Source organism: Haliotis cracherodii, unplaced genomic scaffold (genome assembly GCF_022045235.1).
Source record: "Haliotis cracherodii isolate W230 unplaced genomic scaffold, xgHalCrac1.p SCAF_17, whole genome shotgun sequence".
In the NCBI taxonomy this organism is placed as follows: Eukaryota; Metazoa; Mollusca; class Gastropoda; order Lepetellida; family Haliotidae; genus Haliotis; species Haliotis cracherodii.
This window is the reverse complement of record NW_027266272.1, coordinates 3,712,066-3,726,857: the sequence shown is the minus strand read 5'-3', so window position 1 is coordinate 3,726,857 and position 14,792 is coordinate 3,712,066. Positions and strand designations below refer to the sequence as shown.

General features: G+C 38.7%; 1 protein-coding gene across 1 annotated transcript; it reads right to left on the bottom strand.

The window, feature by feature from the left end:
* Positions 1 to 6,486: 6,486 nt before the first annotated feature.
* On the bottom strand, positions 6,487 to 13,463 carry LOC139464245 (INO80 complex subunit C-like). Its single transcript, XM_071245769.1, has 5 exons — positions 13,377 to 13,463; positions 12,371 to 12,487; positions 11,580 to 11,688; positions 10,470 to 10,537; positions 6,487 to 7,082 (listed from the first exon to the last, which is right to left on the bottom strand). Exons 1-5 carry the CDS (start codon positions 13,461 to 13,463, stop codon positions 6,951 to 6,953), a joined length of 513 nt encoding a protein of 170 aa, XP_071101870.1. The 3' UTR covers positions 6,487 to 6,950.
* Positions 13,464 to 14,792: the final 1,329 nt, after the last annotated feature.

The window sequence follows — 14,792 nt, the reverse complement described above, 5'->3', positions numbered from 1 at the left end:
CCATTTTCAAGGTCACAGCAGGCAAATCTGTTTTTGGAGTTGGAAAACGGTGTTGCCACAATATCTCAAGAACTAATCGCTGGATTGTCTTCATATTTGGTACTATGGTGTACAGGCGGGGGATATTTCGTCACTCTGTGACAAATACTTGTTATTTTTTAAATGGTGTTCAGTCCTACGTGTATTTCTATCCAATTCTCCTGAGTCTGGGACACGAGTGACAACATTATTATTTAAACATATTTTGTGTTCCATCAATGGACTGTATTCTTTCATAACCTGGCAGCACACATTATTTTGTTCTCGTTTTATTTTATTGAAATGTCTCATTATTGTACATAGCGCTTGTGCCATTGCTCCATGTTGGATTACCTTTAAACTTGTATTATTCTTGTATTATACTTGTATTGTACCTGTATTGTATCAGTGTTTAGACAGTCGATATAGTTTCAACACACCAAGGTGTGCCTTCTATGTCCATGAAGATACGTCGTCCAATGGTGGGACAATACACCGATGCATTAGGAGGATCTCAATTTTTTACCTCTCCATACAAGTATTGAACACAACGCAAACTAAGTAAAATGTATCGATTCTTACCTTAAATGTATTCTTTAATAAATCTTACACCACACTAATTATAAGTGAAAATGAGTAGTGAAAACACTGCCAACAGTAAATAGTTAGTGTTCCAGGTTTGCGTGAAGATTCCAGGGTAGAATAGGTCTTGAGCAACCCATGCTTGTTGTAAAAGGCGACTAACGAGATTAGGTGGTCAGACTCGCTGACTTGGTTGATGCATGTCATCGTATTCCAATTGCGTAGATTAATGCTCATGATGTCAATCACTGGATTGTCATGTCCAGACTCGATTATTTACAGACCGCCGTCATGTAGTTGGAATATAGCTGAGTGGCGTTAAACAAACAAACAAAAAAACAACAATGAGAAGTGACACTTTTGTGCCCAAGAAACAAATCCATTTGGCCAAGCTTCGCTTTTTACATAGCACTTTTTGTTATGCTGTTACACTGTTGATGATGCAACTGTGAGATACAATGCAGATTTAACAACACCGATATATTTGGAGAGTATTTTGTATAATGGATTGTGGACATGATGTACAAGGTTATTTAGTATTATTTAATTTATTTGCTTTGTAGTATTAGAATGACATCATTTTTAGAATTGATGGTATTTTGTCAATGTGCAGAAGATCAATTCTGTCCTGTGTTTCATCGAAGGAAGGGAGCCATGTTTTCTATTCAACTTGATGTGCAATATTTCATCATGCATTTCATCGAAGGAAGGGAGCCATGTTTTATTCAAATTATTTCCATACTCCATAACATGAGACATTTTCATGTTTTTATGTATCTTTAATCAGAATGCATATCATTATCTCACAAGCCATATCGTTGATCCACATTATTACGGATAGTTAATCAATTAACATGTTTTTTAACATGTAAAATGGGCATATATTGTCTCAAAAACAAGCCATATCGCTGATCCACATTATTACGGAGAGTTAATCAATTAACATGTTTTTTTAACATGTAAAATGGGCATATAATGCCTCAAAAACAAGCCATATTGCTGATCAACATTATTATTGATAGTTAATCAATTAACATGTTTTTTAACATGTAAATTGGGCATATATTGTCTCAAAAACAAGCCATATCGATGATCCAAACTGTTATTGATAATAAATTGTTTTATTTTGTTTTTAATATGTAACATGGGCATACAATGTCTTGGAGTTGAAATCTCAAGGGGTGAATGTTGTTTCTGAAGTGACACTCATTTCAAAATGTGCATTTCAAATACGAATAAAATGAAAAATAATTTAGTATTATACCTATCTTGCCATCTGATAATGTTTTTTATGGTATGTAGCATGTCAAAAGATATCTGCCTGTTATGCCAGTGACGGAAATTAACACGACTACCTTGTCACACGAACTAGCCACCACAAACATACAGCATTCCATGGACTTATACAGGTACATGTATACGTCATGTGAACAAGGCCATGATATTATGTCATACAAAGTTTCTGATCTGATGAAATAAGTTCTCCCTTATACAGTGGATGGTATTATACGACAATATGTGTGGGCTATGTTTATGACCTTAGGAAATAGTAGCTCAGAAATTCTTGATAGTTTCAGTTAGTGAGGCTGCAGATCTAGTCGTCTTTGATATAGATTTAAAAAAAATGAGATGGGGAGATATTTTATTGTTATTTTCAAGAAATGTGTAAAGCACTTGTGTGCATTACTTTTCAGTGGATTCACATCCAGACAAGTAGTTAGATAGGAATGTCATCAAGCGAAGAGAGAAGGAAACTCATAACTTTTCTTGTCTGTAGATACTTGGGAACATTCAGAAGTGTTTGGCAGTGAGGGAGGTGGGAGTAAATATCTAATAATTGATTTTATGACCTTACACAAGCTACATGTCCAATTAATGTATAGTGCTTAACTGAAATTAAAGACAAAGCCATGGCATGACAAAATTGGGTGTTATTTTGTTTAAGTACTGTATGTCTTTGTACAGTGGTCATATGCAGGTAGAACATACTTGCAAGACTTGATATAGTAACTAATTTTCAAAAAAGTTCCCTTCTTTGTTGTTTGTCCTGCAGGAATTGAGAGTATGAATATTGGAATGTGAGCTTAGCTTCTTTTGCTTGCCTGCGTAATCATTTCTGTTTGTGTGTGTCAACTTACACTACCCTGTTGAAATTTTTTATGTTTGTTATTTCATATTAATATTGGTCCATTTGCTCTCTTTCTCCCCCCTCCCAGGTGAGGTGACATTACAGATAGATGTTTCCTGTGTTCTGACATAACCTACAAATGAAATCCAGTATACAGAAACTGTCATGTCATGTAATATTTCTCTCTGCAGTCGTTTGTACAAACCTTTTTGTGTGCACAAAATAAAGCTGTTAATTCTACCTTGTGTTTTCCCTCGTTTTATTGTCCTGATTCAGCAGATTTACTGTGGTCCACCTGACTCATTTAGAAATTGCCTTTAATATGTTTTTGTATTTATGGAGTCGTAAATGTAAAAACAGTTGTTTGTTTGTTGTTTTACGCCATACTCAGCAATGTTCCAGCTATATGACGGCGGTCTGAAAATAATCGAGACCAGACACTCCAGTGATTGACATCATGAGCATCCATCCACGAAATTGGGATACGATGACATGCGTCAACCAAGTCAGTAAGCCTGACCAGCCGATCCGTTATTCACCTCTTATGACAAGCACAGTCGCCTTTTATGGCAAGCATGGGTTGCTGAAGACCTATACTACCTCGGATCTTCACGCATCTGCAAAAACAGATATGGACGTTTGGGTTGTCTGGTGGTTAATGCTGTCGCTCGTCACCCCGAAGACCCAGGTTCAATTCCCCATATGGATACAATGTGTCAAGCCCATGTCTGTTGTCCTCCGCCATGATATTACTGGAATATTGCCAAAAGCGGATTAAAACCACTCACTCGCTCACTCACTCACTAAGAACAGATGTGCATACAGTGTAAAATAATCAAGTAAATATGTAAAATATGATAACCACTGGTTTGTTTATAGTTGTCATGGCCTATTTTCATTTTGCTTTAAGGAAACAAATGAAGGAAGAAATTGCTTTGTCAGCCAATCACTTTATTTAGGCCACACTTTTTAAATTGGGTTTCACTGATTTATTCTAGTTTTTCCACACCAGGTCGGTCAAAGTAAAAACTAAAATAAATGTTAATTATCAATTTGTATGGAAGTCATTCTGATGTGGAGTTAAAACTAAGGTGGCCGCCTGAATCACTGATAGACATGGAATTTATATAAAATCATAACATTTTGTATTGTATAAGAGGTCTGTAGGGAGAGACAAAATGAAAATATATGTTACATGTGTAATTTATTTCTTCAACTGGCTGCTTTTCAATAGGGGCAGTGGGCCCAGGAAACGTAAAATAGAAAATGTGTGGCCTCTGTATTGTTTGGAAGGCAATTGATGATTGCAGTGTGTGAGTTGAGTTCTAAATGCTTTGAATTACGTCTTAATTTGGGATGTCAGATCATCTTTGTATCCTCTAGTTGCAAATTTACACCGATTCATGTAAAAAGGCGGTATCAGTTTTCAAAAAGTAATCTTTACAAAGATTTGCAACTACTCAATGCATACCCGAAACAAACTAATAAACCTCATTGCATAATACTAGCAGAATAAGCTTAAATTAACCAGGCAAGTTTGTTTAAATCAAAATGGTTGATAATAATACACTGCAGGGGGGAATATACCATGAGGGCTGCTGTGCCCCCCAAGGCAATTCTCCCTGCAGTGTTTTATTGTACGATAAACAACGACCACAAGTCGTTTAATTTTTATAGGAGCTATCAACATTACATACAGCCTCTTTAAGAATGTCAGTTGAAAGTAAATGCTTTAAAAATATTTACCCGTATTTAAGTTATGACTATTCCCTGAATAGAATCTGATCGCGGCAATGTCGGATTTCTGAAAAAGGGATGGGGGTAAATCTGGTCCTCCCGGCATATTATCACAATTTTCACATCCATTATCAGAACCTGTTCTCCCAAGACTGAATGTCACATCTCTCCCACTTTTGGATGCGAACATTCGGCCATTGCGATACATCTACGTTTCAAAGTTACATCTATGGGGAACAACTCAACATAGCCACTTCCCCTTAAAAAAATAATGTCATCCAATTTATGACGTCTTCAAGTTGTGTGAGCATGTTCAAATTTCCAGAAATGATGTCAGGCCATCTACCTGAGGCAAGAAAGTTAACTGACTATAAAAGTCCAGTTTCCACCCTTGCCAAACTAGGCTGGTATTATGGAGTTACATTTTGGCTGGACTAACGAGTCTATGCACGGTCCAATCAAAATTGCGCACTGAAATCAAAATCCGGTTCGTAAACTGTCGTGCAGATTTTGATCGATTGCAGGATTTGCAAAGCATGTGCACCACCAACAGCAGATATTTTCCAAATCTTTTTATGTGTTTAATCAAGATGCTCACATGATTTGATGCATTTCGCAATGCAAGTTATCACAATATAGATCTTGATTATCGATCAGATCGTCCTGACTGGGCGCCACCATTTTGTGTGAAGCAAACGCAAGTAATACGAGAGGTGGAATCTGATTGGTTCATAGGAGAGGCTTAGAAGGTACATAACTGGTAATAGCCACTAGTGGCACTACGATCGAGCACAGTAATTCCAGCCTAGTTTGGCAAGGGTTGAAACTGGACTTTCAAAGTCAGTTAACTCTCTTGATGTGTCATGATAGAACAATGTTTTATTGTGCAATAAACCCTGCTTCATTATTCTTTGGAATTTATTGTGTATCTATCTTTTATGTTGATAAGTGAGGGAGGTGTATCGTAATTCTAATTTGAATTATCTGACAGTGTGTCAGCTGGTGGAACAGTAACAGCGAGAACCAGATTGGTGCAACCAACAATTACAGGTATGGTGCTGAGCAGATCTTTCATTATAACCCACTGCTGTGTTCAATAAAAGCTTCCCATCTACAAGAAAAAACTCTGAGTAATATCACTTTTATATATCACAACTCAACTCCCTTCTACAATTCCCTCCGTACACTGACCTACCAAAATGACAGAATAAGTATCAGAGCTAACATGTTTATTATTGTACAAAAAATACAATCACAATGTTCAAAACATACAAAATATTCATTAAATACCAAAGCTGCCACATGTCCTTGTATGTGATATGGTGAGTTGAGGTGAGGTGAAATGGGGTTTGACATCGCGTCCAAGATTATTGCACTTATATATCGATGTGCATGTACATGTGTGTGTTTGTGTGGCCGCTTGTCTTCATCCGGACTGATGCCGATTTATAGTGCTAGGTCACTGAGATACCATGCCGCAGTTTAACATGAATACCTTACTCAGACACAGTATACTGCCCGGAGAGATGAAGGTCCGAGGTCAATCCCATCCACGTCAAACCAAAAGACGTTAAAAGTAGGTACTTGTTACCCTGTCTGGCGCTCTGCATAAAGGGGCTAAAACAAGGGTTGGTCGACTCGGAGTGGGGTTACTGTGTCTGAGTGGAATATCCGTGTAAAACTGTGGCATGGTATCTCAGTGGGCTCGCACTATAAATCGGAATCAGACCCTCGTCAGGTTAGGTGAAATGGGTTTTAACGTCATGCACAGAATAGGTCGTCAGTAACCCATGCTTGTCTCCCCGTGAAGATCCAGAGTAGAATAGATCTTCAGTATCCCATGCTTATCTCCCCATGAAGATCCAGGCTAGAATAGGTCTTCAGCAACCCATGCTTGTCTCCCCATGAAGATCTGGGGTAGAATAGGTCTTCAGCAACCCATGCTTGCCGTAAAAGGCAACTATGCTTGTCTTAAGAGGCAACTTATGGGATCGGGTGGTCAGGCTCAGGGTTGCCTTTCATGACGCCTGATTGTTTGGTCTGACTATGAAGCAGTATGCTCATGATCATGAAGTCAACACATTCACTAATTTTCTTCATCTGTAGGAACTTAGGAACAATGATGTGCCATTGGGCGATTTGTAGTGAGACGAGGAGGATGAAAATATAATAAATATTTCATTACGGAGAAAGTAATAAGACTCTATTCAAAGCATCTTGTATCATATCACCATAACTAACAACATGCATCATATCACGATTCATGACTACCAGTAAGCAGCCCCATGTCCTGTCAATCAGCAATGTTCCCATGGAGACAACAGAGAGGCAGCCATCTAATCCCCCCTCGGCTGCCATTGTGGCCCCTGCAGACCCAGGGGAGTATTCTCTCCTCATGGAATAATGTACTGATAGTCTTGTCACTGACACAGTCCTGACCCTGTTAGATCCCAACACATCAGAACATCCATCACATGTATGTTTATCATGGTACTGGTGGGTTGGCTTTCCGCAGCGCTAGGTATCCGGTAACGAGATCACTCGGCAACATCCTTGCTCTCGTAAACTCCTCAGTCGTAGCATACCTCATCTTGGTCTGAGGGTCTGTGTACGGAGCCTGCAACATGATGCGTGACATAAACCAGTGTTATTATTCAGTGTGAATTGAGTGAGTGAAGAGTGAGTGAGTGAGGTTTTACGCTGCTTTTAGCAATATTCCATCAATATCACGGCGGGGGACACCAGAAATGGACATCACACATTGTACCTATGTCGGGAATTGAACTTGGGTCTTTGGCGTGACGAGCGAACGCTTTAACAACTAGACACCAGAAATGGACTTCACACATTGTACCCATTTTGGGAATCGAAACCTGGGTCTTCGGCATGACGAGCGAACGCTTTAACCACTAAGCTACCCGACCGCCCCTATTCAGTGTGAAGATTGAGTTTCTGAAGTTGAGAAAAGTGACATCGTCAATGCAGTGAACATAACACTTGATATTTCACTGCAGAGAACATAACACTTGATATTTCACTGCAGTGAACATAACACTTGATATTTCATTGCGGTGAACATAACACTTGATATTTCACAGCAGTGAACATAACACTTGATATTTCATTGCGGTGAACATAACACTTGATATTTCACTGCAGTGAACATAACACTTGATATTTCACTGCAGTGAACATAACACTTGATATTTCACTGCAGTGAACATAACACTTGATATTTCACTGCAGTGAACATAACACTTGATATTTCACTGCAGTGAACATAACACTTGATATTTCACTGCAGTGAACATAACACTTGATATTTCACTGCAGTGAACATAACACTTGATATTTCACTGTAGTGAACATAACACTTGATATTTCACTTCAGAGAACATAACACTTGATATTTCACTGCAGTGAACATAACACTTGATATATCACTGCACAGAACATAACACTTTGACAGAACTATTGTCACATAAGAGTTACCTCCCCTTAAATTGTCTTGCTTTATCATAGGCATGATAAGTGTACACAAACAGTTGACGTCCCTTTATGACAAGGCAAAAATAATGACAGATGGTCATTTATGGAGTTAATATCACTTTTTGCCATTCTCTCGAAAATGATTCGTTATAAACTGTGAGACTGTTCATTTCGCAAAGCTAAGTTACTTGACCAGTGTGTATTCTTTTGCTTCCAACAGCAGTCTCCTTGTTTTAAAGACAATTGTTTGTTTAAGTTGACTTTGTATATAATCATATCTAAATATATGAATATATAGAATTTTCGTGACCCTAAATATTTTTTGATACTTTTGTTTAGATTGTTTAAGATTTTGCAAAAACAGAACTACTTTTCAAGTCACAAATACATAGCGTGGTGAACCGTCCCTGTGTTTGTTAGGTAGGGAGAATTTACATTTAAAGGTTTTACATATGTATTGAAATAATTCTATTTTCCTGTAAACACCTACACAATAAGTAAATAATTAATAGAATATTCCACATGTTCCGTGAAATATCATGTTCCTCTCATCTCATGACAAGGGAGAGATGAGAGAAACATGATATTTCACGAGACATGTGGAATATCCTATATTTATCCTCTATATTATCATTATTATTAAAATAGTGAATGCAGGATTGACAGCTGTACATAGCAGCATAATCACAGCAGAAGATACAGAGAATAATAATTTGTTCTTGAAAGGCTATCCTTTATGGCTAGAATAATATTTTTTTACAATGTAACATCCATTGCTTTGTGGGTGTCTCTCAAACCAAGTAAATCCTCCCAGATCATCAGCAATAATGCAGCCCCTTTTTACAGGTGTGAGTGAATCTGGTTTACTCCCACTTTGATTGGTTGGTTTTTGTTTAACACCGCACTCAGCAATATTCCAGCTATATGACGGCAGTCTGGACCAGACAATCTGGTGATTGATATCATGAGCATCGATCCACACGATTGGGATCGATGACATGCGTCAACCACATCAGCGAGTCTGACCACCCGATCCCGTTAGTCGCCTTTTACGGCAAGCATGGGTTGCTGAAGACCTATTCTACCCCGGAATCTTCACGGGTCACTCCCACTTTGAACCAGTGTTTGAAATAATAAGAAATGCCAAGCTTCCCCCTCAGGCCATGATGAAACTCTTCAGGACCTCATTTAAAAAACTGCAGCTTATTTGTACATATAAATACTAGTAAATAGACACATAAATTTGCTGTAGGCTATAAGGACCCATACAACTTTGAAACTTTGGGCCCGACATGAGATCTACAGGCCTACTGGCAGGTGTTTATTTCAGTAGTTCGCTAATTTCAGTAGTTTCGTTATATCAACTCTACAGTGAGTGAGTGAGTTGGATTTAACACGGCTTTTAACAGTATTCCAGTTACACCATGGCGTGTCATCTATAATGTGAGTGGAAAGCCTGAAGTGATGCATGTCTAAGACGTTTATCACTTCGTTGAAACCCACAAGCACGGATATGGTGCTGACAAACCTGAGACATAATCAGGGTGAACCGGTATTCGAACCCACAATCATAGGTTTCTGGAGTGCCCAAGGGAAGCAACTCTGCCCAGCGAATTCGCGGCACCTTCGACAACTGGGCCACCAATGCCCCCTATCAACTCTATAGGAAAGCCCAAAGTGATGCAGGTATTAGACGTTTACCACTTGGTGACACCCAAGAGCATGGCAGGTGCTGACAAACCTAGAAACATTATCCAAAGGGGATCTGGGATTCAAAGACGAGAACACACTAAGGATCCTGGCACAGCTAAGTTACGTAACTCTGCACAGCAAATTTAGGCACCATATTTCTGCTTTAGTACACTGAACGATTATGACGTTTTGTTTTAGTGATTCCAAACTATACCTGTAGACATCTTACCCCTTTCTTTTGTTATCCAACATATCCACTGATTACAACAGCAACGACTGATAACTGCAGTTACATTTACCGCAATCTGAGATATTAGCCACGAGACCGAAGCCCGAGACTAGTAAAATTCTGTTCGGTCTAGTAAGCTTAGCAAATAATAGTCACAAATAATAACAATAGTCATAAACTAACCACAAAATCTATTGAAAATTATGCTAAGAGTCAAGTTCATGCTATTAGACTGTTATCCGCACTCTAATTTGTTACGTTAGACGACTGGGCTACCTATGGCCTCCCAATAATTTTGTCGTTTAAACCCGCACTCAGCAATATTCCTCATATATGATGTAGGTCTTGCCCAGACAATCCAGTGATTGACATCATGAGCATTGATCAACGCAATTGGAATATGACATGCATCAACCAAGTCAACCTGACCACCCAATCCTGTTAGTCGCCTCTTACGACAACCATAGTCGCCTTTTATGGCAAGAATGGGTCACTGAAGACTTATTCTACCCTGGATCTTCACATGTCCCTAACTGCGAACTGTTTCACAGGAGAAAGTAAATCTGAATGATGTTTGTGTATTTGATAACTTACCTGCAGGCCTGATAGGTCGGAGTATTTCTTAGCTGGTTTAAAGGAGGGTGGAGCATCTATTCCACCATCTGTAATGTAAAATGCTTTTCTATCAAGGAGTTACCATCTTCCCACAGCAAGGGAGGTAACTGACTGTAACGTCCAGTTTCCATCTGGGCTGGAATTTCTGGGTTGATAGCGTCCCTTCTATGTCCATAAAACTGACCAATCAGGTTCCACCTCTCATATCACTTGCATTCACTTCAAATAAAATTGCGGTGCCCAGTCAAGACGATCAGATCGATAATGAAGATCTATTTTGTAGAAAATATAGGTATTACTTAACGAAGTGCATCAAATCACGTCAGCACCTTGATTAGAAACATGAAAGGATTTGGAAAATAGCTATTGAATCCAAGTTGACGTTACACAAGCTTTACAAATCCTGCAATCGACCAAAATCTGCACGACAGTTTACGAACCAGATGTCGCTTTCGTTACGCGATTTTGATTGGACTATGCATTGACTCCTTATTCAGTTAACTCCCTTGCCTCCAGAAGACGGTGTACAGCCAAAATAGAACTCCATATTTCCAGCCTAATACGGCAAGGGTGGAAACTGTCAGTTAACTCTCTTGCCTCAGGAAGCTGAGAAGTTTCTCAAAATAATGTTATTCTGCGGAGTGTCCGCCAGAGAGGTAATTAATCATGAGTGAAAGATCTGATTTTAATGAATATCAAAACTCATGCTTTCAACTGAAATTGATGCGGTCGGGTAGCCTAGTGGTTAAAGCGTTCGCTCGTCACGCCGAAGACCCGGGTTCGATTCCCGACATGGGTACAATGTGGGAAGCCCATTTCTGGTGTCCCCCGCCGTGATATTGCTGGAATATTGCTAAAAGCGGCATAAAACCAAACTCACTCACTCACTCAACTGAAATTCTTTGTAAACGACCTGTCAATAACAACACATATCAAGACAGTATATCCCAGTCCTGCAATATAACAAAGACTACTCACTCTGTACAATTGAGACAAAAGCTTGAGGTGCTTAGAACCCGCATGACCTTCTTGGAAAACAGTGTTGTCTTATTTATTGATTGATATCTTTGAATGTTACACCAAACTTACATGTGACATCATTTGGCTGCCATGGTAACGAGCGTTCAGCTGCTATGATCTGTTTGAGGTTCTTCCAGATGCGTGTCTTCTTGTTCCCTGCAGCGCCTTTACTGGAATGCTGGGACAAAAGGGACATAACTCTGTGATTGTCAGTCACTTAATGGTAACAAAACCGAAAAGATTCCAAGATGAACCTTGATATTAATATGCCTCATTCCGTATCATTCCACAAATTGTGTTTATTTCTTTATATTACATGCTCTACAAATTTAGAATTCATCATGTTCATACTCATAGTTTTCACAAAACAACAATTAAAAAGTACAATTTTTGGCTTAAAAAATTTAAGAATTGTTCTCAGGCAATGAATTTTGAAAATAAAGCGTGTTGTTCAAACTAGTATAAAAAAACAAAACAGTTGTGTACCATCAACCTGGGAAAGGGCCTCCCTACATAACAAGCATACAAACTCCTGTTGTCGCCATGACCATAAGACGAGATGTAAAGGGAAGTAACTGTGTGTCATATTGTTTTTAAGTGTTTGATTTTTTTTCATTGTTTTGAAAATGGAAATAAAAGCTGCGCGTATGGCAGACTTTATGATGATGCGTGCGGTGCCTGTGAACCAAGACTTTTTTTTTTTTTTAGTCTTTCTAGTTTAATGCAAAGTTTGTAATGCTTTTTCTTCAAAATGTATGATCATACAGGTAACAGCCTGTTTCAACATTCACTGACAGATTTTCTATCCGCACTGCATCATACTTTCAAAGAACGTTGCTTTCGGGTCTTTGCCCACTTACAATGAAGTTGGGGTCTTTGAATACAGCTGGTGCTCTCTCTGGCGTCTCATCTATTATAGGGGCAGGGACAGACAACTCCAGCTCAACAGGCAACTCTCCCTCCTGCACAATACCAGGCTGTGAGAAAAGAAACATCTTGTGGTGACATAGCAAGGAACAGTGGCAGTTGTGAGCAGTGTCTGAAACTCAGCAGAGAAAACTGAGAGTCTTAAGGGCCAGCACATTTAAAAAACAGAAGATCCAGTGGAAAAACTGTAGGCCCAAACTTTAGAGCTGAAGCAAGGAGACTCTTGCTGTATACATATATATTACGAAACACAACCAGGCAACCAGAAGCTTTACTGCTATCACACCGTGTTTCCAGAGACAGAAAACAGCTTGTTAAACATCTTTGCTACTACATGCCATACACCCTTTGAAAGGTGTAATCCTACTGTTTATAAACATTGATAAATATGAAAGTAAAGTTTATCACATTATTTAAACAATGCATCAATAACTTAATTCAGTTTGTTTTTGATAAGAATCTAAGCTGACAGATTTCTCATGCATATATTTCGTCCAAGCCTAAAAATCGAGGCGATAAATGCCGAGGTATCATTTGACTACAATACACAATCACACAAAATGAATGAAATATTAACTGATTAACTTAATGTAAGTTTGAGCGAAATACACAGTCGGCAGTGAGAGCGCTATGGTAAGCTGCGCCCGGTAAACTGCATTGTTGCCAACTTTCTACAATCGAATAAATATCTATGCTAGTTATTAAGCAAGTTCACCATTTAGACTGCTTTCTGCTTACACCGTAGCAACACCAATACTAAAACGTGTGACTGAGGGATTATTTGCGGAGGTTCATTCGCAATGAAAGTTGAAACTTTGAAAGGAGGCTAAGTTATGATCAGTGCGAGCCAAATGCAATCATTACTACGATAGTTCATTGTGTTTCACTATCGTGGTCATAAAGCGAAACCAAACAACTTCTACGTGTAAAATGTCTCACTGTTCCCGGTCGTTTCTTTTTAGATGGAGTCGCGCCTGGGCTCGAATTTTTACTTCGAGATTTTCTGGATTTGCCGGTCGACGCCATGATGGAATAAGGGAGGTAATTCAAAACCAAAAAGGGTTACCCGCCCTTGGTTATTTATCTTTGGAGAGGCATACGTGTAGAAATACACTTCGGCCTCGTCTGTAAATTTGTTTGTTGTTGTTATTATTAGTTTCACGACCCTGTGCTTAACTAAGAATATAATTAGAGTGACTGAATTTAATCGACATGAAATCAAAGATATCCTAAAAACTTCAACGCACCCTTTTCAAACACCTTATGAATTACATGTCAACTGCACCGGTGCGTATTATGTGCACCGCCCCAACCACCCTTTTTAAATTCATGGACCCGCTTCTGATGTTTATAGTAATCGCGAACTCTTTAGGGTTTGCGGAGATGTTGAGTACAGCGGCATGCCCAATGTTTTGAGAAGGCGTTCTATCAGAATTTAGGAAACACCAATTATATCCTTTAAAGAAGTATGATGTCTGTTTTTATGATCTAACATTGTTTTGTTTTTTACATCAGTGTAGTTTACGCGCATATATTGGCCAGCTGGTCCGTAGGCCAAAATGAAGCGAGCGGCCCTTAACAAAATTAGACAAGCCACAATTGTGGCGTCAAACAGACAATCGTAGCGCAAAAGATATCAGATCACAGTCGACTACACAGAAAAACGCCAAATTTCAAGCTCTGTTGTCCCTAAAACCTTTCATAAATTCTCATAGTCGATTTCGATTCATCTTTCAGAGGCAGGGGAATTACTTGACTTTAAAAGTCCAGTTTCCATCCTTGCCGAACTACGCTGGAATTATGGAGTTACATATTTTAGCTGGACTAACGAGTCTATGCATAGTCCAATCAAAACCCCGAAACGAAATTGTAACATGATGTTACATGTGTTCTGTGTAAATGCATGCACGGAGAGTGTAGAAGGAGTGGTATATCCTGTCTTTTTTCATAAATACATCACTTAAACCACATTACATAATTTTCATACTCCATAAATACTAGTCTGTAGCTTGGCAAATACTGGAAAACCTGATACTTGATGAAACTGTTTGCACTTACGGATCTACCGACGTTACATTTTTAAAAAAAACAACTGTGGAATTAAAAATTCATTAAAGAGAGTATTTCATTTGTCCCCGTCTAATGTTACTCATTTCAGTAATGAAAAGCCCAGAGTAGCCAAACTCTTACCATAGGGTCAATATTTACCCGGCCGACAAATATTTCAGTCTTCACTTAATCAGAAACATATTTTAAAATTTTGCATTTGAGTTATATGTGCATCACTCGAAAAACGAAAAACAAATAATTCAATATGTCCCCTGAGCTCGTACAGCCTTCCTTATTCCGGTTGAT

What these genes read in the sequence shown, in the direction of transcription:
- LOC139464245 (XM_071245769.1), bottom strand. Translation starts at nt 13,463, where the DNA reads ATGGCGTCGACCGGCAAATCCAGAAAATCTCGAAGTAAAAATTCGAGC. An exon ending in TCAAAGACCCCAACTTCATT is followed by an intron (nt 11,689 to 12,370) that starts GTAAGTGGGCAA and finishes CTTTTGTCCCAG; the next exon opens with CATTCCAGTAAAGGCGCTGC. An exon ending in GCAGCCAAATGATGTCACAT is followed by an intron (nt 10,538 to 11,579) that starts GTAAGTTTGGTG and finishes TTTACATTACAG; the next exon opens with ATGGTGGAATAGATGCTCCA.